General features: G+C 35.5%; 1 protein-coding gene across 8 annotated transcripts in view; it reads right to left on the minus strand.

Annotated features, from left to right (window-relative positions):
• KMT2E (lysine methyltransferase 2E (inactive)) overlaps positions 1-25,338 on the minus strand; it is a 69,180-nt gene that overhangs the window by 3,106 nt on the left and 40,736 nt on the right. For 7 of the 8 annotated variants that reach the window (XM_067316499.1, XM_067316508.1, XM_067316473.1 and 4 more), the window contains 16 exons: positions 24,255-24,385; positions 22,983-23,100; positions 22,740-22,849; positions 20,674-20,935; positions 18,496-18,594; positions 12,614-12,778; positions 11,287-11,595; positions 8,713-8,967; positions 8,360-8,504; positions 7,277-7,530; positions 7,077-7,133; positions 4,932-5,495; positions 1,849-2,150; positions 555-643; positions 335-454; positions 84-175 (listed from right to left, as the gene is read on the minus strand). In XM_067316499.1, the coding sequence (XP_067172600.1) occupies positions 84-175; positions 335-454; positions 555-643; positions 1,849-2,150; positions 4,932-5,495; positions 7,077-7,133; positions 7,277-7,530; positions 8,360-8,504; positions 8,713-8,967; positions 11,287-11,595; positions 12,614-12,778; positions 18,496-18,594; positions 20,674-20,935; positions 22,740-22,849; positions 22,983-23,100; positions 24,255-24,385 (3,072 nt within the window). The remainder of the gene's footprint in view (positions 1-83; positions 176-334; positions 455-554; positions 644-1,848; positions 2,151-4,931; positions 5,496-7,076; positions 7,134-7,276; positions 7,531-8,359; positions 8,505-8,712; positions 8,968-11,286; positions 11,596-12,613; positions 12,779-18,495; positions 18,595-20,673; positions 20,936-22,739; positions 22,850-22,982; positions 23,101-24,254; positions 24,386-25,338) is intronic. The other variant, XM_067316519.1, reaches the window with a different exon arrangement.

Here is a 25,338-nt window from a genome sequence, read left to right on the forward strand (position 1 = left end):
GGTATGTATGTATTAATATGCATATTATATAATATATACACACACAGTTACACACACATGCACCTGCACAGACAGTGCTTTACCTTGCTTGCTTTTGAAGGACTCTTACAAATCTTTTGTGAAGTATCTGGGGACGGACATTCAGAAGTGGGCTCTGGATTTTCAGGATCAGGTTCTACAGACATAAATCAGAAAAAATATAAAAGCAGGAAAAAAACAAGTCTTTTGCAAAGACCACTAAGCACTTTACATTTGACTCTAAAGAGCTACTTAAAGTTGTTGTAAGAGACTATTCAATATGTCAAGTGTCATACAAGGTCATCTGCTTACTGACCTTCCATAAATTCAGTGAAAGAAGGGACCTTAAGCTGCAACTGGGAAATGAGATTTGAATGAGATGAAGGTGGAGACTGAACATGAGACGGTGAGCATGGGCTACAAGGTGATTCTCCTCCTACAGATGAAGGAGACCCAAACATAATATTAGAATGATTAAGGACTACCATGGGGGACTGCTTAGATTAATCCACCTTCGACATGATAAATCAACTCACCGCTGTCTTTGTCTTTCCTATGATCACTGAGAAGTAAAGCTCTCTGATAACTTCGTTCTCTCACTTGTTCCACAGAGGTTGATGCAGTCCTTGAAGAGAGGAGCATATTTTATATTTAAGAGAAGGTACTCCCACATGTCCTAAATTTAGGACAAGGTATATGCAAATATAGGGTCAGAGAAAGTTTACAGTGTTGACTACACAAAAGAGCCAAATAACTGGTTCCACCTAAGGAATGTGATTTGTTAGGTAGTTTACATCTGATTTTCCTCACACTTAAAATATTTTAATACATTAATTTCCTGCAACATTCTTACATTAAGAAAACTGAAAATTCCTGTTTAAAAAAAAAAAAAAGCACAACAGACCTGTGAATGCTCTTTTCATTTTATATATATTTTAAACAGTTGACAAATCTAACACCAAAAGCTACATTTCAGAAATGGAGGCTTTGGGCACTGTTTCATATTCACCATTTGTAGAAAGCTGTTTTCTTCAAAAGCTGGAAAAAAATTATTCTTTTTAAGAAAAAAGGAGTTTGCTCTTTAAAACTGGATCCGTAGTTGTAAATACTAGACAACTACAAAGAATTTTAAATTTTTAGATTCAACTTGCCAAATAGCGCGTAGGAAATGACAACCATGTCTTTGTCTCTTCTATAATCAATTCATTCTCACAATCTGGCCAAGAAGAAGAACAACAACAACAGCACTCTACAAAACTCCGTTTGTTTCAGGCAAGAACATATGGTAATATTCCACAATACTGTTGTGCTAAAACAAATTCCTGTGTAGTCAGCAGGATTACTGGAGAAAGTTACTGGTAAATTCTTTGTTGTTTTATTTTCCACATCCTTTGCTTACAATATAAAATGCTAGTTTCTGCATGAAGCAGCATTACCTTCAGTCCACAGATGAAGCACTGGAGATGCAAGGACTGCACCTCCACTGCAGTGGAGTGCGCAGCCTCAGCCACGCTGAGAACCAGACTCTCAAGCCGTCAGACCAGCCTCTCTCCATCATACTGTTGCTCCCTCCTCCGTACTCCTTAGCCAGCACACACAGCCTGACTCGTGCAGTTGTGGAAGGAGCATGCGTACTCATCAATATCATCTTCTGAAGAGTTACACTCTTAACTATACTGTGTAGTTTTATAACCTACAGTAATACACGACTTGTCTTGCCCAAACAACTACTCACTAATCTGAAATGAGAGCTTCTGATCAGTAGTCACACATTTCAAATACAACAGGCTTTTTTAAGTAGATAATTCTTTTGAAAGTTTTGTTGCTTACCATTGAACTTCTGGTTCATTCTTCTCACTGGAAGAAGTTTCCTTAATTGCACAACTGTTGCCAATCTCTTCTGGAGCTGCATTATAAACAGTAGTTGGCAGTGGTAACGGCAGGCTTGCAGCGTTATCAGTTTGCTCCCCATTTTCACCACCGTTGTTAAACCCATCATTAGCACCATTGTTACTGCTTATGTTTCCTCCACCAGCAGCATGAGGCGATACAGTAACCAGGGGAAAGTTTTCCGTCTTTGAGCCACTTTTTCTAGCTTCTCGCTGTCTCTTACGGTATTCTAATAAGGATACCTATGGAGAAAAGATTAGAGGGAAAATTTACTTGCTTCTTTTTGACACTTTCAGGGGAGTAAGTTAAATGCATACTTTCAGTAAGACATACCATTTACCTGGTTCTAAAGGAAAACGGGGGTAGATTAATTGAAGATATTTCACCCCATTAACGGTGGATTTACAGTGTACTAGGTAGTAGGAACTAAAAGAAAGATGCAAAGAAAAGCTTCTGCCAAGAGAAGGAAGTATGGATTTTGCCTCAGAGAAGATCAAGTAGTTGATGTGGATCAGCAAGAAAATGGGGAAATTGCTTCCTGAAGTTGTACTGTTGGTTGAAGATACAATGGAGTTCACAGCATTTCTACAACTGCAGCACTAATAAAGGAATATTTATACAATAATGCTAGTTTTAAGAGATGTTACATTCTTGTTTCAGTCTAACTCACGTTAAAAACCTACCAGGCTTTAGCTCCACTCTAGTACATAGATGAAAGGTTTCGCCAAGCTCTTCATAAATTTTTCTCAATATAAGGAATCTGTAACTTAAATTTGCATTCTTCTCCCCATTCATTTTAAATCAATGTCTTTACTGCAGTCTAAAAAGACTGATTTGAAACATATTTTGATGCTAAATTTCAAGTAAAATGGTTTATTACCGAAAACAATGATACATGAAAGGACAAATAGTTTCTACTTTCTATATTAAAAAAGCCTTAGTACATAATAGCTTTTATGTAATAGAAAACAGTTTAAGAATTTAAGAAATTACTTTCAGTGAGGGGAAAAAAAAAAAAGAAAAAAGCTTTCACCATGCATCTTTAGGATTTCAAGCAGAAAACTGAAATCCTGAACTTCTGATCTCATTATATAAAAGAAAATTCTTTTTGTGCCAGTTACATTTAATGTTTTCATACCTGCTGTTGTACTTCACAGCAAACTACGCTGAATTTTCTAGCATCCAAACAAGAAACTGAAGTGCAATAATGAAAGAATTCAAGTTTATATGGCTCAGTCCTCAATAAAAGTGAACAGAGAAACTGGGAGGGAGAGAGTGCGCATGTGAGAGAGCACACGTGCAAGAAGGCCTTGTTTGTCTGTAGTCCTTGGGTTGGGGGGGGGGGGGGAAGGGTGTCTTTCTTTTTTTTTCCTCCCTCCAGATCTATCTATTAAAGACTAATCTGTGTGTAAGGGTAAGAAGAATTGAGAATATCTAATTTTTCATAAAATTCAGGTTAAGAATTGATCTTGCTTTGAAACAATTGATATTATTTCCACATCATGTGACTGGGATCTCTTGAAGAATATTACTTGAAGTGTAAAGAATGGATAAAAATCTATGGGTGCTATTTGAAAAGAAAATAAAGTATTGCCACTATGTACAGGACTCATTAGAATGAGACAGACTTGTACAATACTGAGAGAAAACAGATGAGAAAATGCCCATAAAAACGTGGAGATGTGGAATAACTTCCTTGAATAGCTGCATAAAGACATGCACATCAATCCGATTTTGGGCAAAGGCTTCTAATTATTCTCCTCCTCCAAAACTCCTGAATTCTCCCCTTCACCTTCTCCTTGGGTGAGATTTTTTCCCCTTTGAGACAGTAAGAGTTACTAAATATTTTTGCCTGTCCTTGGAAAGCCTAAAACCCATTTTTTTAGAAGTACAGATACTGGCTGTTTTCTCAAACAGTCTTTTAGACAGGAACACAAAGTGCCTGCCTGTGGGGGGGCAGATGAGCCGCACCTGTTTGCATTTGGGGTTATTCGGTGTATCACAAGCCCTCAGCAGTAATAACTAGGAAAGATTCCTTGTAAGCAAGAAAAAGGGGGGGGGGGGGCGGGGCACAGTTACTGAAGCATTGCTTGGATTTGAAGAGAACAAACTTATTTAACCTTCAGATGAAGAAGAACAGGAAGCTACAGAAATTTTGGCTTCTTTATGTTAGCTTGCTTTGCAAAAATGGCAGGGCTACAGTAACATGAATGAAATATATAAAACTTCTCAGGGTCCGGGACCAGGTACGAACAAAGCTCCTACTACCTTGCTTCAGCCATGTCTCAGTTTGAAGCGAGGGAAACTGAATTTTAGTTCTGATGGAGCACAGTGGAAGGAACAATCATGAGCACTCCTAGAAGGTGCCCCCATAACAGGGCAGGGAAACCAAAACCTCACCATGCGCGTGCTTGCACACAGCCTCCCTCCACCCAGATCATTACTTCCACAAAGAAAATAAATCTTATCTTTTAAACAAGAAAGATAAATTATTACAGTCTGTTAACAGACAGAAGAGATAAGCTATTGTATTGGAGACTATCATCCTCAATGTTTGTCATCCTTTCTGCAAGAAAAGGGAATGTATCTTGACAATAAGGTGTCGTCAAGACATTTATGCAGGATAACTTTCAATTTTGATTCCATGATCATGTAACTTACCTACAAGATCTGTGTGATGAGACTTACAAATTTCGATTGTGCTTATTTTCCAAACACAAGTTTTATTATTGAGCAAGTCATTTATGATTCATATAAAATGACATTAAATGAAAACTATGAATAAAAGTGAATTTTTATCTATTAGATTGGAAAATTACATTTATTAATGGATGTGTGACTTTGCTCTTCATAATTCCTCCTCAGTAACATCTGTGCTGTAATATCTAAAGATTAGCCAGCAGGATTTCCACCTCCCCCCCACTTTTTTTTTTTTTTTTTTTTAATTAGCATGGTTCTTTCCATTATAGAAATACGATTAGCAGACTAGATAAGAAAGACCAAGTGATTCTTAAAATTATAACCTTTTTCTTTTGTGGAGGATTCTGGGGTGTGCAATTTCCATCCATCAAGTTGTCGTTATTGACAGTCCTTCCAAAGCCAGATGCAATTCCATCTTCTGAAGTACAAAAAACAGATGCTTCCATGAACATGCCTCTAGCATCGTCTTGAATCAGGCACTTTGACTCGCTTATTCTGAATCCACCTCCTACCTCCAACTGATGTGAAGGTGTCAAGTCCCTCAAATTAGAATTCACTGAGAAATTTACACCTGTCCTGTCGGGACTTTTTACCCAGGAAGAATAAATTGTGCCCCGTCCACAATGAGCAGTTTCTAGTTGGCTGTTTGAATCAGTCCTATCATGTGTGGGGGCTTCCAGGTTTTTATGCAGTGCACTTTGCTCAATTACTTCGAGTCCCAGCTGGAGGTCTGACACAGATTCCATTTCTCCAGTGCACTGCCGTGTGACATCGGTCCTATTCCTTGGACTGGAATATCCAATAGTCTTAATTTCTTGCAGGCCCATTTCTGTCAGATTAGAATTTCTGAAAGAATTCAGTGCTAGAATCGATGCTCTGTCATATCCCTTTAAAAAAAAAAAAAAGCATGTTAACTATTTTTCCATATTACAACTCTTCCTATTTTGACATTCAGTTATGCTTTTAAGTGAGATTTAAGACCATCTGATGCTGTGAATTTCTTTAAGAATCAGCTCTATAACAAGACATTTATTTCTAACTATTTCTATGCATTATGTAAAAGCATCTTAATGAAATGCATATGGACCAAAGTCAAAAATTTAACTTAAATTTTAAATACCAGCTTTTATTTATGACTGGCAGAGGAAGGAGAGAAAGAGCTTTAACAGAAGCAAATCTTTGGCCTGGAAGGGTTAAAAGCACTTGCTTCACTTAAATGAAAAAGAGATCCTTAGCAATGACACACTTATTTCAAGGAAGGAAAGGGGGAAGAGAAGGAAAAACTTTCCCAGAACACCTTAGAATTTTAAGACAATATTAAAACCAGTATTTTGTAGAAGAAAAAAATTCTGAAATTATAGAAACTGATCTTGGTACTACTTATAAATGAATTAAGTGTGAAGAACCCAGCACATATCCATAGCTGGAAGTGTCTTCTCTAAACCAACCTGTTTTAAAGGCTTTCATGATATTTTTTTATTTATTTTTTAAAACTTCTGTTAGAAAGAGAAGTTCCTATATAAAACCCCTCTTTTTAATTTGAATTTGATGAACACTAAAAAATTCAATTACAATCATTTAAAAACAAATTTTTAAATTCAATTCACAGTTATGACAGTAGAAAAAATGTTGGTATTTCAACACTTAAGATGTTGACTTAAAAATATACTTAATTCATTGAAGAGTATTTGGATCATTAATTTGCAAGACTCATCAAAAAGTGAAGTTCTTTAGAAATATAATCAGCTAAATTTTTATTGTTACTTATTTTACCTGTTTCTTCTATGTGTTAAGCTTATGGTTGGACATCTTAATACAAATTTTGTAGTTATCACCCATAATTCAAGTTACATATTGTTGTGGAGCTTTACATAATGCATTTTCATTATTCTTTTATTTTGGACAAAAACATCACTGCAAAAGTTCTTGTATTTAAGGATAAGATCGCCCTCTAGTGGTTCAACCATGAGAATCATTCCAGTGCAGCGCAACAAGACACATCAATCTGGAACTAGTTTGGGCGCATTTCAGCACCTAAACTAATCCCCCTGGACACAATATTTATTACCTTTCCTCACTTTAAACCTAACTTGGCTCAAGCAAAATGTTTAAGAGATGCTGGTAACAAGAAGAAATGGTACAAGCAGAATAAAAGTAAATTTTAAAGTACCAGCGTTGTTTTTCTGTACTTACCTATAAATTATAGTAATTATTGCTTGTCAAGGACAACCATTAGGATTTTTAAGTGAGACAGAAAAAGAAGAGAGAAGAACCAGTTTAAGATAGAAAATGGAAGAGGAAAAATGGAAATATACAGTAAAGAACAAACAGAACAAGAGAGGAAGTCACCCATTACATTCCAGATAACTTACACTATCTGGTAAAAAGCATTAAACCAAGAATGGTCCAGCTGTACAGATCAAATCAAGAGAACAAGACCATCTGCAGTTTTCTGCAAAGATCCTTACCTCTTGACTGTAAGCTCGCCTCTTTATTTCTGGGGAACTGTCAGGTGAGGAAATATTCTAAACAAAGAAGAAGAAATTATGAGTCAGTTTCTTTTCAGCCTAGATGAACACGTAAAAAAAAACCTTGTAACTGGAGTACAAATACTGATTTATACTATAATGGTATATCTCCACACACTGAAATTCACTACAAATCTTACCTCAAAGTGCATGGTATTTCCATGTATACATGGAGTTACAGGAGTAACTGGTGAATATATGGGTTTGTAACCATTTCTACAAGTTTCGTCTTCCGTTTTTATCCTAGGAGGAGTAGCAAACAATGATGGCTCTGTGGCAGCGATGTCAGCATGAGTTGGTGTGGCATATGGAGAAGGAGTAGGTGTGGACGTTTCTGAGAAAGCAGACTCCAACAGCTGATACAGTCTTCGTTTTTTTAATGGCGTGGTTAAATCTGTATGTTAAAATTAGAGTGGAAAGAAAAAGAGCTAGAAGAGATCTAGATATGGTAATCACAAAGTGTTTCTCAAATACTTGATGCAATAAAATTATCAACTCCATTTTAGAATCAGTAAGACTACAAAAATCTCAAAGGCCAGACTTCCTGAAAAATAAACTCTTAAACATTCTGCAGAGACTAACATCTGAAATTTTCCATGCTAGGACGATGGGAAGCACTGTTTCCAAAAAAGTTTTCAAAAAAGGAAGTGTCAACTTCTGTGCATCTAAAGATGCACAGACTGTTCAGTTCAAAAACAGAAATTCAAGTCAGGATTGTATATAGGAATCATCTAATACACTCCATATCCTTACAAAAATTTTCATAGTTTTTAGCACATTCCCATTTTGTACTACTATTAAAAGATTATACAGCTTTCCCCCTGCATACAACAGAACCACCGACTTTAAAAGGAATTCTGAATATACAGAACAGCATGGAAAATGAGTTTGTAACCTAACCTTCTAATATTCATACTCAAAATGATCAGTCTTTTGATGATTGTAAGCATCTGTACAGCATCACTATGATAAATGGTTGTTACTTATCAGTTACTTATCTGTAAGTGTCAGTTACAGATCAAGAAAAAAGCACTATGCAACTAAGCATTTCTTTCAAAGAACTGTCCAAAAGACTAGGTATCAGAAAATGGTTCAACTACCTCTGGGATTTTTATAATCTTATTGCTTTAAAAAAAAAAAAAACAAACAAACATTCCTTCATAGATATGAAAATATTAACCTGCTTTGACATAACTCATGTATTTTATTAGTAAAAGCTTCACCTGTTAAGGAACAGCTGTCATTCAGTAATAAAGGACTTTTATTTTCACCATTGATGGCTGGGCTTCTAGATCTCTCTTGAGATGGTGAACTAAATCTATCAATCATTGTTGAATTTTCTTCTTCCAAAGCCTGCTTCAGCCAACGCTGTAATAAAAATAAATTAGTCACTCAATAGTTTAGAAATAAACATTTCTAAATGTGTTACAAGTGATAGAATCATTTTGTCAAAACAACTTTTTTCTGCACAGATTCATGCCAGTAAATAAGGCTTACTTTTAAGTAATATAGTATGGGGAACCATCAGAAACTTGCTTTTCATTTCAAGAGCAGGTTAAATGAAGGGAAGCATTACCTTCTTACAAGAGCCCGTAACATTTTCCACAGGTTCTTTTTTCCTCCTCTTTTCTGAAAGGAACGGTGAAGTAAAACGAATATAGTGCTTTGGAGTAGAATATACGTGAGGACTGTAAGTGAGACCCGGTAAAGAATTCAGTTGAGTAGCCAGAACTTCAGGGTCAGTAGTTATACGCAGAGGCCTTTCTGGAAGACTGTCTGTAGGTTTTCCTGTTTTCTCACTCTTTTCACTTAACCATTCACTGACCAAGTGCTAAACAAAGAGAAAGAAAACGTAAGTGTTTTAATAAGTGGTTTAGATCAGCGGCTTTTAGAAATGTCTTTACTTTAGTTATTCACCTAGTCAACTATTATGCAAGTCAGAAAACAGGTAGTTCCCAGGTTGCAAGTTTAAGAATACAAAGGGTCAACAGTTTGGTGAGATAATGGGGTGGGGTGAGAAGGAATCAGTATAGATTTGCTCTGCATATAAAAGGTTTTGTTTTGTTTTAAATAAACTGAGAACGCTTTAGTCCTTTTAGATTTAGTTTCATTCTCACTGAACATGCTACACAGATGCCCAGATCGATTGCACTTATGATGTGAATTTTGTTAAAAATCCCAGGATATATTTTAAAATCAAGCTTGAGCACCTAAGCTGAGGGGAAATAGTGACATCTTAATCAAACAAAGTTAACTCCTCATTATCAGATTTCCATACTATCAAGATTCTCAGTCAAGGTGTCAGGTAGGACATCTTAAACATTCTTCCCTGTTGTAGTCATATTAAAACTACAACACATTTACCAAGGCACATTTATCAAAAAAGGATATTCTCTCCTACCTGGTTCAAGAAGCTTCTTCATTGAAAAAGTGCCAGTGGATTTTAGTTCCTACTAACAGGGAACCAGAAGTAAAGCAACTGAACTCTAATAGGTATATAAGTCTTTGAATTAAATACTTTTGAGATTCACCTCCAAATTCTTTACTTTTCAAAATGAGTAGATTTAATCCTTCTCTCCAATGTAGAGACTTGAAGAGGAAAACCAGAGTGTCTGCCTTCTCAGCTGTGAGCTGGTTCTCCGCTTTTAGTGAACATTTTTGCAAGAAGCACCCACTCCTTCCAAATAAAGTGTTTACACATAAAATACAAATACCAGTATTCATTGCACTGTAACAGCTTGAAGACCAATTCAAAGCAGAATGCAACATCTTGTTTTATTTGCAAGGCTTAAGACAATCCAAGAAGTTTAAAAAAAAAGGGGGGGGGTGGGGGAGGGAGCTTTTTAAATCTTTTACACAACTAAACTCACTAAATATTACAGTGGTTAAATAGAGACTTTGCCAGAATATCACACGTAAATATTAAGGCTTTAACACAGATTGTAACAGATTGTCATAATATGATGTTTAATTTTAAGATGTTGGTCTTTCAAAAATCTCTTTAAATTTTTTTATTTTTAAATCTGGACTCTCCCTCTTCACTGAAGATGTATTTGGGTACAAGGCAACAAGACATATATCCTTAATGTTATAGAACAGAAAAAATATATAGTAAAATTCAGACTTCTCAGATGTCTTAACTTCTGATTTACCTATGCAACACAAAAATAGAAGGAGCAGATTCTAGTCCCCCTTCTGATAAGAATTTAGTGATGCAATAAGCAGTGTTACACGATGACTCCACTGCCTTCTTAAAAAAATGTAAATATAAGTTAAGTATATTTGGGGGGTTGTTTTAAGATGATAATTTCTACATCATTTTATTCATTTAACAACAAGTTTCAATCTCTATCAGTATTTCCTCTGTTTCCTTCCCTATCTTCTGAATAAAGTATTCACACCTGTGAATAAAATATTCAGAAGAACTTGTAAAGCATGATGAAGAAAATGAAACTTTTTAATGCCGTCTGTAGATTTTTTTCATGCCTTTTATTATTTTATTCAGTTTCGCAGGTGTAGGATTTTTTTTTTGAATGCCTTTAAATACTGTGGCATTTCTCCAAACTGTATGCAATACACTCTAGAAATTTTTTTTGTTAGAAACAGTGTGCTAATGAAAATTAAGAGTCTCCAATCCCAAAAGCGTGTTCACTTTTGGAAGGTTTAAATCCACTCATTTTGGAACAGCTGTTTCAGAAATACTAGAAGTTAATTTCCACTGAGATATTTTGTTCACTACCATTAAAATATATTCTAAAGCATACAATGAATAAAGTAAGTAAAGACTTGTATTTGCCAAACATACGTGCTCCCCCCCCAACACCCAATAGCTTTAAGTATGTTTTGTTTACATATATTATTTCAGTCCATTTATAAAGTACTTCCATTCAAAAGTATTTGTTCCAAATTTCTGAAAGATATGCTTTGAAAGTCTCGTAAAATCCAAAATAACTTCTACTGATAGACGTAACACAAACCTTATTGATCTCTTAGCAGTGAGTGGATACATAATGGTAATTTTTAAAGAAAAAAATCGAACAGTTTATTTTTCTATCTATATAGACTGCTGCATCAGTATCTTTAACAGAGTTAAAAAAAAAAATTATATAGTTTAAGTCCATCCTCTTCTCCCCACCCCAAAGAGACATACCTTCTTTGTTTTAGGATACTTAGTAGGACATTTATTAAGTGCTGGAGCTTCTGTTTCAGTAACCATTTCTGTAACAACAGTTTCTGTTTCAGGCTCAGCTACCAGTGCAGCATTCTCAGTTTCATTATGTTGCGAAGTCACTTCCACATCCGGAGAAGAGGGCTGGATATCGGAACACATGCTGACAGTTCTGTGTCGCCTACGCTGCTGTCCAATATGAGTTCTACTCCGAGAGAAGCTCTTCCTCTGTTTAGCTCTGTTCACTTTGGCTGGGGTAGGCTTGGTGGCAGTTTCTTCTTTTGCTGGTTCCTGGTACAAAACAAAGTCCACTAAACAAATCTCATAGGTAAAGCTAAGTACCTCACTCAAATCATTGTCTGTTCATCCTTCTTCAGAAGTCCGAAAAGCCTCTATATCATTTCTGTGGTTAGAACTGAAATATTTCAGAGTTAATAGTTCTGTCTTTCTTCAAGACAGACTGCAAGATTTCCTGTACTTTTCTCCCAAGCACCTGATACATCACTGCCAGACAGAGTATTTACACGGATCAGTCACTGCTCAGATCACTGCAGAGTTGTGTAAGAATTGCCGTGCCACATTTATTCATCTACGGACTAGAAATCAGCTGCTTACATCATAACATCTTTCAGTTCAATGACCTTTTTGTAATTCACCATAGTTAACTAAACATCTACCATGGTCATACAAGTACTTAACATGCTGACATACATTATCCAGGGAAACAGATGGAACAATAAGAATCTGTAATAGCATTTGCAAGATGAGGAGCAACAATCCTATATATGAAGTGTACCAGCATCCAAGCAGCATAAATTATTTATATGACACAATTTAAGTATCTTCTGCAAGAGCAATTCAGGACCAACTAAGCCTTAGTAATTCTCTTTCTCTAAAGGAAAAAGAAAGGATTATAACCTGAAGAACCCACTGCAGAATCATGTCCTGGTGCACTGGTTATAGAGGGTGCCTAAGGAAACCCTACCTCCTTTGCCTAAAATCAGCATCTGTAAACACCTCCCATCTTGATCTTTGAAAAGAGACTGAATTACAAAGCAGTTGTGCGTATGTGTGCGTTTATAGAATTTGTTAATGAGGAATTTCACTTAGTTTATGCATAGATTTCTTGAAAGTCATGGGCTAACACTGCTGTACATCAGAAAACTATACAGATTTTGGTCAAATATATTTGAGTTCAGGGGAGGAAAAAAAAAGTATTTCCTACATCTTAAAGTATATTTTGGATTCCTAACTAATCAGTATTGCCATGTTAAAAGTTAAATCTTAAAATAAAGTTCCAGATAATTACCTGAATAAATTCAGTGTCATTGAGAATCTGTGCTTCCTTGCATTCTGATTTAACCTCAGTTTTTGCTGTGCTGATTCTTTCCAAAGCCTGCTCTCTTCTTTTTTCTCTTTTTTCTAGTCTGGCAAAAGCTTGCAGGATGGCTTCCATTTTCCGTTCTTCTCTTGTCTGATGGATTTAATAATAATCATCAAGTTTCGATCATAAGATCTCACATACGCAAATGCAAAAGTCCTGTTTTTTTTAAAATAAGTACTTCAGAACATGTACAGTGTGTTGACATGCAGGTAATTTTCAGGCAGGTAATTTTCAGGCAAAGTTCAGGAAAAAGGCAGATGTTACAAAGACTGCAGTTACTACAGATTTTGGAAGAAAGGCTTGCATTCTTAGTAACCCTTGCAAACAAGAAGAGGGTCCCACTTTGGATTTAAGAACTTGCTAAAAAAAATAGTCATTTACTAGGAAACCAATAGACTATAAGTGTAAAAAGAGCACATAACTCTAGGCCACTTCTTGCATATAAAATATTTTAAAACAATGAAAAGCTGATGACCAGAAAGATATGAAAAATAAATAAATGTATGGAACAAAAACCAACAATAACAAACGCAGAACACCATTATCCTCTGACCTATTTTCCAAGTGCCACAAACCACACCAGAACCAGCATCTAAGAATCAGTATTTCAAAATAAGATAACACTAGGTCACACAAGCTAAATTTTCTGTGCATCAGTAATTCAGATCCTAATCTTTGTACAGAGGCAGATCTACACAGAGAGCTCTACTTAAGCCAGTACAGAAGTTGCAGAATTGGGGACTTCTATTACAAGCTTTATCTTTTTATATAAATGTCTAGGGGACACCAGCAGTGCACTGATAGCAACGGTGTATTTATATCAAAGAAAGAATACCTGTAAGTATACTGACTGTATGAATGAAAAAGGAACATAATTTAGTTTTGAAGATTTGCCTTCAAGCTTCAGTAAAATATAGACAAACTTGTAATTATTTGTAATCCTCATAGTAGAGCTAGAGTATTAATTACATCCACAACTAGTTAGGGCAACTGTGCTGTCATTACGTTCCATATGGACTTGGCTTTGATAAGAAATTTACATTTTTATTTTGTAAAGTCTTTTCAAGAGCAAAAATTAAAAAGTTTAAGCATCACTATAATTTTTCATAGTGTTTTAACGAACTAGCTAGCATGGACAAAGTGTTTTTTTGTTGTTGTCTTTAATTTTAAAGAACACTTAGGGAAAAAAAAATCACTGCAGTCATAATGGAAATCATTTCATTTAATGCAAAACTGTAGTGTTTAAATTTGATAAAACTTCATGAACTGAAGTATCACTCTGTCATTAAAGTATCAAAAGAAAGGCCAACTTGCCCTCAGCACCACAGTGTTCTACAAGAGCCATTCCTCAAATGCATGATGTAACACCGTTAAACTTGTTAACACTGGTGCTCATGCTGTAATTTTTCAGATTTTATATTAACACTTGGGTAGATTTTGCTTTCCGATGTCTAACAGAGATAGAAATTAAAGTCTTACGGATTTTACTACTGACAGAATTACAAGAAATAAGAAGACCAAAAGGAAGGCACCTGCCTCAGCCCGTCCCTCCCCCAAATCCACTCACCCCCTTAATTTCTTGTAAGATCCGAGCAGATGCAGATAGATTTGGTGCCTCCTTGAATTCTACTAATCTAAAGTTCTGTTTGCTATGACATGCTATTCTCGTTCAATGTAATTTTGCTTGGACAGGCCTACCTCAGAGCAAGCATACTGTTTATAATACATTGTAGAAAAACGAATCTAATCTGACAAATCTGTCACTGACCAAACTATCACCATCATACCTTAAAGGGAAATAACAGATTGAACATGGACGTTATACATCCGAGGAAAGACAATGCTGAACATCAATAAGCTTGTCACACCCGGAAAATGAGCAGAGCAAAAAATTCTTTAATATTAGAGACCATATCTGCATTTTTAGTAACAATTTAACTACTGGAAAAAACATGTGTTTAATCAGTATATAACAGCTGATCTACAGTTTTCATCCACTAGTTTACAGTGATGTTCACTACATTTACACAAAAAGAAGAGGGGAAAAACACACACATACACACAAAAAGCAGGGGTTCTCATCCTTTCAGGTTAATACAACTGTGTTTAATGATTTGGGCTTAGGAAAGTTGGCCTAATGATGAACAAAAATATGCTGAAGCAGCCTGAAGCTTGCCTAAGAACACCACAGCGAGAACAAGTGATTACTGCTGTTTTTCCTCACTCACTTGTTGTGTGACCTACTGTAGTTCAAAAATTCCACTGTGATTTTTGGCAACTTTATGAGCCTCCATGAATCTTTTAAGTTAACTGTGAAACAGCAGATCATCTGGAGGTGAGAGGTATGAGTGAAAAAGGAAACATACCAAACACTCTAAGAAACTACAGTGCAAGTTTTAAACTTATGTATATTTACTGTATGCAGAAACAACTGACAATTGTGAAGAAAGAAGAAAATATGTACGGAAATGTGAAAATAATAAAAAGAAAAGTTTTTATGCACTAGTGACACAAATCATGCAGAGGATTCAAAAGATGATGCCTTCATGATGTAGAAGAGTAAGTTGTAGAATTCATGCATATTCCAGAGACCGAAACCCACAAATGGAAGAAATCATTAATGAACAGCTCAAGAAATAGCACGAGCACAAAACAGTCCACAAGAAGAACGAACTCAAGGCCAGAAACAGTCAGGGCATACTAATGGTGAGTTGTAACAGTTTTTGCCTATCGTGAAGAAGTTCAGTTTGTTGCCATCTACCTTTTGACTTCATTAAAAAACAAAACAAAACAGAAAACCCTCACAGCATTCTAGCAGTATGTGATTGCATTACAAGAAGACTGTCATTATCTGCTCAGCCAAATGGGCAATGCAGATGAGTTACCAGCTTATACTTACATGCCATCCAATTACACTGATGAAGAAATAGGTGCAAAAAATCAGTTGTCATAAAAACTTTGGGGAATTAAAAAAAAAAAAAAAGTGTGTTTTACAGTACTGTTGACACTTCAGCAGATGGTATAAAACCGCCGCCATGTGTGATTTTGAAGCTTAAAACAATGCCAAAGGAACAGCCGCCTACTCTAATAACTTTTAGGTGTCAAAACCAAGGAGGATTGATGTCTATAGACCTAATGAAGGATGGACTGAACATCATTTTGAATAGGAGACCAGGTGCTTAACATCATTGCAAGAGGAATGCTTGTCCTAAACACATTTAAAGGGCATCTAACATGAGCAAGAATATCATCAGAGAAATGAATACTGATCTTGTCATCATACCAGGAAGTTGCAAGTGCCTGCTGAAGTAGCAAACCAGCCCTTTAAAAGTCATTTAAAGTCTTTATGCACCAAATGGCTCTTGGCAGGTGATCATACCCTAAGGCTCTACAGGGAAAATAAAAAAAAACAAACCCTAGTTCAGTGACAAGGCAGTGTTGCACTAAGACAGCATGGGATGAGATAAATGCAAACGACATAGTTAAAGGGTTTAAGTAATGCTGCAGATTCCATGGATAGAACTGAAGATGATTTGAGTTCAAAGAACTCATTAATAGTCAAGACACTAGAAATAAAATTTTGAAAATGAAGAGTGATGGTAACAGAACTAAGAGGTAGAAGGTGTAAAAACTGAAAAGCAGTAGCAATAAAGTATGCGGAAAGAAAAACAGACTTAACTGCAAGCAAAATGAAAAGGTAATATCCTTATTGTACTTTGTGTATATTGTGAATAAGCTTTTTTAAGGAGGTGGGGGGAGGAGGGTGGCAGGCAGAGTATTGAGTCTTAAATGTAGAGTCAACTTCCTTTTGGCTTGCTACAGTATTTCTTAGGTTGGAGAATCGACAGAAGGAGACTAGATCTCCAACTCCTTTTGTTTCCATATTCTTTCCACCATCAACCTCCAATTCTCTTTATATAATCTCCATTCCCTACGCCTCGAAATTCCTCTCTTATCCCTAAAACCAATTGCCCTTCCTTTCTCATCTATCCTTCCCACACTGTGCTGCCATCTGGCAGCTAGCTTTAGTTCAGAAAAGATCAAAGAGTGAAATTGCTTAACGATGTATGTCTGTATAGCAGAAAGAAGATTACAAATTCTCTAGGACTTCTGATCAACCCAAGAAACAAGGCCGACAATGTCTCCCTCTCTCTGCCCCTTCGCCCATCCTCTCTCAAATTTTTGGCTTTCTTGTCAAGCCTTATAACCACCCAGGCCCACGTAGTTCAGATACTTGCATATCAAAAATATTAAAATATCACAGGAAGGCAAGTGAGAATCATAACAGTACTAGAAAGAACCTTGACTGCTACTCACTTCAGCTGTTAAGATTTATATTCCTAGATGCAAGGGGGTTTACATATTAACATCTCTAAACACAGGAGTTACGCTTGGCTGTACAAAATACGAGAATCTATTACTTTCGTTTAATACAGAGCAACAGTATTACAAAACTACAAACACCCAGTTCTTAAAGAGAGCAAAGATATTTTTCTTTATATTTTAGCACCAGAAAATAGTTCCCAGCAATTTTTCCTCTTATTTTTTAGTTCAGTTGTTTTAATTTTTATATCAAAATCTTTTCTTTACATTTGGTGGATTTAGCAACAACTTCCTGCCAAACCTGTATCGTATTGTTGCTGTTTATAGTCTTTGAGTTGGGCTGACAGCTTCACAGAAGGTGAACCTATTGAGAACACTAGTCTGCAAGATACCAGCTCAAACCTAAATTTATATATAAACAGTAACCATTAAGACAACTCATGGAAATTAAAAAGAGAATAAAATACAAACAAAAAGAAATCTTGCAAAGAAATCTGAGATGCTACTTAAAACAACTGAGGTAGTATTCAGAACTGAGTATGTATAATATTCATATAAAGTGCTAAACTATAAATCAATATCTTTGTAACAAATTTTTAGCCAAAAGAATCTTTGGTTCTTAGGCTTGAAAAGGCACAAGTCTTCCTTAGAAATATGTTACAAGAAGACTTTATATCTCCCTAAGTTAATACACTCATTAAAGCTGTGCAGAAGCTAGATATATTTTTGTATGAAGAACCCAAATAAGCAAGTCTTTTCAGAAGATTCATTACAGATGCATGCTTTTGCACCTGCAAATACTCAGAAACATTTTTGAACACGTACATTTCAGTGAAGCTTTAGAAAAAGATTTTCCAAAAACAAAAAAAAGATGTATGTAGGAAAAATAAGCATGAACAAAGAAAAAAATTAAAGTGTCTGAAATATTAATAGAAATTTTCATTATATACCTCGGTCAAGATGTTATGATTTAACTAGAAATTCCAAGCACCTCACTTTTTGAATGCCCAACACAAAAGCACATTTTAAAATGCCAGCTTTCGTAAGACATTATTTTACCAACTTCCGAAAATTAGGATTTCTGAGGCTTCATAAGCTGGGAACTCAAAAATAATTAATCAGTCAAAAATCCTGACTCCCAACAGTACCTACAAAACAGCCAATATAAATGGTGTGCAACAATAAAAGCAAAGAAAAAAGTGTAGATAATTTCTACAGACAATGTCTTTTGTAAAGGCAATAGAAAGTTATATACATTTGAAAATAAAAGCAGATTTGCAAGTTTGTCAGAAATTGATGATCAAGCCAGATGGAAATGCTCTCACTCAAGCAAGCCTTGCATTTTAAGTTGAAGTTCATGTAGCAATCTGACTTCAGACACTCAGATTCTAGAAGCCTACAGAAAGGCAGCAATCAGCATGGGAAGAGCAGGTGTCACTAAGCCTTAGTGACAACTTTAAGCAGCTACTTGCTTCCCAACTTACCATCTTCCTTTTCCTTTCTGCAATCTGCTCCTCTGATTCCATTTCTACTTCATTGCTAATAGGAGTTTTTTCTTCTATATCATCAATAAAATCTGGCTCCTGAAAGATGGAAATGACTGCTTTACAGAAGCTCCACTACGCTTGCAAACTAGGGAAACTAAAAGCTACACAGAACTAAGAATCCTCAAGGTCACTACTTCAAAAGCAACCAAGCTGATAAAGCAAGGCAATTTGTAAAAGCTAATATCCACTTGAATCCTTGTATGAATCTATAAATATAACCACCTGACAAAATCTTTTCCAATCTGAGCATAGACACATCTGTATTTTTTTTCTACAATATATTAATCTTTGTGAAATTTTTGGGGTTTGGGTCCCCCCACCCAAAGTTATCAGAATTAAACCTCTAGACCAACAGAATCTTCAAGACACTAACAGTGGCCACTGATCTAGCCACTTTTTAAAACAGTCAAAGAATTAATTAGGAACTTTACATTACACGCCCATTAAAACAAACAAAAAAAACCTTGGGCTTTAGTTTTAGTAAAATAGAATGAATATTGTCATGTCAGAGATGTTAATGAACAGTTACATAAAATTGTTCTCGGCTCAAAAGCATATTCTAATAAAGTGACATTTATCATTAGATTGTAGCAAGAGTTTAAATGGATTGCCATACCACAGAAGTTAACTAACTGATAATGTTTTCAGGGGTTGAAAAACAAAACAAAAACACACTTAACTTTCAGGTCTGTTGTAATACATAACAGTAACTTTCAGGTCTGTTGTAATACATAACAGTAACTTTGAAAAGAATTAAGTGTTTACTAGACCTACATACTATTTTACCTTTTCATAAGTGACTAATCAAAATTCTTAACATTTGTCTTAAAAGCAGTTTTACATTTTCCCCTGAGCTTTATAGCAATTTATTTACCTTAACATTACATTACAGGAGAAAAGCTATTACTTGACCAGCTTCTACATTTAGATGCACTGTTTAACAGCTTTGCTCTTCTCACAACTCTCACTACTTTAAGTTCACTGTTGTGAACAACAATAAAAGTTCTCCCTTGACTGTTCTTTATAAGCACTATATATTACACTAAAAGCCCAGGGGAAGGTTCCAAATACCAGTTAACAGTTTTAAAAAATAAAAGTCACAAGTACAATGACAAAGTTTGAACATCACCTCTGCAGATCATCGCCTGTAACAGTCACATGCCATGCCTTACAGACTTCCAAGCATTTAATTAATTTAGCTGCTAGAACCCCCAACCAATTCAAAAGTCTTACATAAAATTGGTGCCAACATGCTCATTTTCATGATATTCCCTTCACTGTTAGGAACCTTAAAGAGATGAAGAACTTTGAAATGGCTCCCTCCCAGAAAAAAACCCTTCCTCTCTCTCTGTCCTCAAATCTTCATTGTAACCATCAGAGTCACCAGAAAAAAGTTAAATTATTTTCTCCCACAGCAAAAAAGACGGTTACCAAGGTAACCATCTTCTCCTGTTACATACTTTTATCTTTAATAGCTGCTTTGCAAAACTAAATTAATAATGAATTTCACAGATCTCTCTCAGTAGTTCTTTCTGACATGTTAAAAGACAGACACATCCTAAAATTGACTACCACTGTATATTACCTGGTAACTTTACCATACCATCCACCTATTATCAGTACTTCAGTTCAAAACACATCTTTTCTTATTCAAATTCTATTTAAGTTTTTAATCAACTGTTTCAACACAGAGGCACAGCCAACACAATATATTTGGCTGAAATTTGTTATAAGAGGAGGGCTATTTAATGCTATGTTTAAAATATTAAGCTCATGAGTAACATATGCAACTAACTAAAAGCCACTCCAGGATGGCTTGGGAGATCCTGAAGGCATATGACATGAGACTTTTTACATTAGAGATCCACAAAGAAATTCAGAGGGAAAAAAAAAATACATAATTAAAACTGGCAAGGGAACCAAAGTATTTTAAATCCAATCAGACAATAAGAAAAACTGAGACTAATATAAAAACCATAAACAGCTTATCCATCATTATGATTTTTAATAAAACCACACAATCCTTTTCAATAATGTGTCCTAATTCCTTTAGTAACTACTGAGGAGAGTATTCACATTTAAAAGCTTTTCTTTCTAATCACTTTTTGTCAATACCTGATTATTAGAAATGGACAGCCTGAGGGGAGAGAGCTTCCTCTGCTTATTATCTGGGATTTTCATTTTGGTGGTTGCACCTTCACAGTCCAATGTGATGTTCTGATTTTGAGTCTCCTTTTCTCTTGAAACATCCTTCTCTTTCTTTCCCTTTTTTCTCCTGGTCTCATATCCAGTATTGATGTTTTCTGTAGGTTCAGAACGTCTGAGAACAGGACATTCAGGATTTTCTTTGAGGCAAGCACAATCCACTTTGTATTTACTAAAAAAATAAGTAAATGCAAGAAGGCAAATTCTGATTAGGTTGCAGAGCAATGAGATTTTTCATCACTAAACCACATAAGCTGATACATTTCACATTAAACATCTGCTATGATGTAAACCAATCATATTAAAAGCAGTTAACTCAAGTTTTTACCAACATATACATTGTTACACTTCAAAATTCTTAGCTACTGGTTGAAAGAAATTGTTGCTGTTTGCAATCTGGAATTCCTTTAAATTCAAGGTTAGTATTTGCTTAACAGACTAGAAAAAAAACTAAGAATATATTCTGGATGGAGGTATAACCACCACAATAATTATCCCCTCCCCTTTATTTTTTTGCCTTTTTTTTTTTTAAACACACAAATCACTTGTATACAAGGACCCCACATAAGTGTCTGATAAAGTGTACCTCCCAACAAGTTGAGGCATGTGTCCGACCATCCATATACAAGCTAAGCAAGTAAGTCACGGTTCTATTTGCATTTACCAGGCTAACAATTAAAGAGTAAGATGCTGCATGCAAACACATATAACATTCACTGATACAATTTGATGCATCAAAATCAGCCCTGTATAATTTCTCTGGCAGTATCTGTTCGGTAGCATGCCAGAAAGAGTTCTTGCTTTATGCAAAGACAGAAGACAAAATGAGCGTACTGGAAAGAACCCAGAGACATTTTTGTGCAGTTTTCCTACAACTGATACAGGCTGTCAGGTGCAGACACTTAAAACAACTACTTTACAATGGATAAATAATAAAACCAAAAACCTACCAACTGGGCAATTTCTCAGATTACCTTCATGTAAGGGATGCAAGAGTTTGTCTACAACAGGTAACACTACAAGATTATCTTGAGCTAGTGAGAACCCAAGTTGAATAAAATAGGCAATATTCTACGGACATGCCACCTCAGGTCCAGAAGCAATAAAGCCATGTCTGCATAGCACTGCACCAAGCTGACTTATCAGCAGAGCACAGAAAAGCATATTACCTTGATGCAGCAAGATGTGAAACTGCTTCTAGACCTGAGCAAGTGCATACGCAGAACTAGCCTCCTCAATGCTTCAGTTTCCAAGGTTAGTATTAGCTTAGACGTTCCTGCACATTGTACCTATACCCTAGAACATTTGCTACTAATCAAGAAAAATCATTACTAGATTATATCACTCAAAGGCCTTGTTTTGCCGTCAGACTTTAAAGAGGTGTTTGAATAACACAGTTCATGCGTACAAGAGTGTAACAACCTATTATTTCCCTTTACAGTTTCAAACCAACACTTACAGGCAAGACTGCAGTTTATTAGAACTTCCCCACATCATAAGAGAAGCAGTAGTTACATCCAAGAGAACATGTACTAGACAGGTTATAAAATTTACAGCACTAAGTAGTCAGTTAATTGAACATAAACATGATTCACAATTAAATTCCACAGAAATTGTCTTCCTAAAGCTATACTACAGAGACACACTGAAATATAGCAGTAGATGCTACCAGTTCTAAATATTTTTTACTAAGCTCCTCACATTATGGGTCACCTAGGTACTGAAAAATTTTCATAGTACATCTTTATTCACATTGATAGGTTCGTATCTTTTCCAAATCATTTATAAATAAGGGCAGTACTGCTGAAACTGGCAACAGATATTCAGTAATAAAAATACAGAAAAAAAATTTGCCTTCATATACACTGTTCATTGTAAGCATGTACTCAAGGAGCATGCAAGAAAGTAAATGACGTAAGACAAAGCCACACCTAATATATCACAACACAACTTAATAAGCATGCTGAAACACTTACCAATTTCCATAATCAAAATCAAATGCAATAGTAATCTCTGCTCCCTTTGGAATGTTATGGATGGAGTAAATATAAAGATGAATTGTTCCATCTTCAATTACATGCCTCACCTATAGCCAAGAGAACATTTCTGTATTATAGTGCATTTTTTATTTTATCATTTTTCTTTTTAAAAAGATACCCGTATAGAAATTGTAGGAAGTGCTCAAATTATCAGTTGGTAAACTTAATGTATATGCTTACCTCCGCATTTGGCGTACATGAGCGCCTGATGAATCGAGCTTCGTTTCCGAATGTCCTTGCATCAACACACATTTCCAGCCCATGAAATTTGGAATAAAACAAGACAAAAGGGTATGGCCTGAAAGAAGACAAAAGAAAACCACAGTTTTATCCTTTTCAAGATGTTAAATATGGCTTATTTTTCACATCAGTTAACTTTGTGTCATGATGTTGGCATGATATAGTGAATTGTAGGTTAATTTAAGAATGACCAGTTGGTATTAAAAGCTTCCTACTTCTAACTGGTATATTCTCAAAATATATTTTCAGCATACCTCAAATTTAAACTACAACCCCGAACATTATTTTTCTGCATAGGACCAGGAAGTAACAGCAACATGGCAAACAAGAAACACAGAAGACTGTGTTCATATTCTTCACTGAAGAAAGTTTTCTTACGGCAAGTCCTAAAATGGAAGTGAGGCAGAAATTTAGGTGCCTCATGGTCATCTAAAAAAAAAAAAAAAAAAAAAAAAAAAAAAAAAAAAAAAAAAAAAAGCCTAACCAGCTTATGCAGCTGCAGTATCACTAGTACCTAACTTTTCTGAAGAAAGGGAACATTTAAGCACTTTGCCAAGATGTACTTTAAGTTCTGCTATTACAGATGCCTGGGAACCCTTCCATCTTGACTGAGCAAAATCTGCGCTCTTGCTTCTCCAACAGGCCTCTTGGAATTTCCAAAGTAGGCATGTCCTTGCACTTCCTGGTCCTGGGAGAGCTCTGCTCCTACTACCCGTAATTCACAGGCAGACAGCACCAAGAACAACACACAGAAAGAAGGCAGCAGCCTGGCTTTGCCCAGTAACCTATCAACTAGAGCAGTTGGCAGTAAAAAGGCCCAAGTTGACCTGTGTATCCTTCTTGGCCTGAAGGAATTAAAATCAACTTCTCTCACAGAAGAGAAGGTATTCACCATTAGCTTATGAATTATTTTTGAATGGCAGAACCTGTCAAACACTGGTTGAAGGTACATAACTACACAATTGAGAATGCAAGAATGCTATAGCCATGGTAGAGCAAAAAAAGCATGAGGAAACTAGTTCTACAGTAAAATTGTAAGGCTATCCAGAAGAGAAGAGGTAAAGCAAATTCCAGTCCCTATTATTTTTAACTGAAAAACAGCAGAATCCAAGACATAGCTGATAAATAAGACCAACTGGTACCTGAGGTGGGAGTCTGGCAAAACAGCATTTTAAAAGTTACCTTATTAAAACATATTTGGAATAAACAAACCTTTTAAAGAAATAACCATTAGCTTCAAATTGTTCTCTCAGCATGAACTTTCCTCTGTATTCAATAATAAGTGCATCAGGAGGCAAGTCTTTGGCAGCTTTTAAGATTTTCTTGTTTTTTTGCACATAACTCTGTAAAGACAAAAGTCAATCTATGAAACATCCTTTTTCACCAACTTTTTCATTATTAATACCACATTATAGTTCTGCCTCTATTAAAGCAACACTATATGAACTTAAAAACTAGTGAGCTCACACCTCTAATAACTGTTGCCTCCAATTAAAAAAACAAACAAAAAAACAAAGTGACCTAAAAGTGGTGACTGTCTAAAAATGCCTGTATAATGAGCAGCTCTGGTTAAAGAACCAGTAAGGAGCATTAGACAGTTAGCAAAACATCTTGATTGCTTAATTTTTTGTTCCTATACAGTCACTTACCTTTCCTCACCTTTCCAGAGCGTTACGTAGAATGCTTGAGTGTTATCTAGTGTCATTGTAAGTTTTTAACCAGGATCTCTATTTTGACTACTACCAACCATGGTTCCCTTCACAAATCCAGGGATTTACGAACACATACAGAACCCAGTATGAGTTTTGATAAGAGTAAGAAATGCTGGAGTGTTAATCTGTGCATCCTCATAAGACACACTCAAGAGAATCACATACTCAATGGTATGCAACTTCACATAATAATTCAATGAAGTTCAATTAAATGAAGTACTTAATTGTATTTTCCCAGTTCAAGCTTTAAAATATACACACATATTTACAAAAAGATTTTTAAAAATTACTGACTAGCAATGACAACTGTGGCAGTTGTCACTGTTAACAGTTTCAAGCCTTGTCCAGGCAAAGCACCTAAATGTCACTACCAATAGTATCTTAGGCTCCTAGGCCTCACCAAAAAGACAATCCAAGAAAAAAAAAAAAAAAGATAGTATTGTAAAATCCATAGCTAGATTTGTTGTTTTTCACAGCGAGTAACAGTGCAGCTGTTTAAACAGGAAAGAAAAATTTATAAAACTATCTAGTATTGTGGCACAGAAAATAAACTAGTCTTATGAGATCAAGTGTTATTGTTCAAC

Source organism: Apteryx mantelli, chromosome 1 (assembly GCF_036417845.1).
Source record: "Apteryx mantelli isolate bAptMan1 chromosome 1, bAptMan1.hap1, whole genome shotgun sequence".
NCBI lineage: Eukaryota > Metazoa > Chordata > Aves > Apterygiformes > Apterygidae > Apteryx > Apteryx mantelli.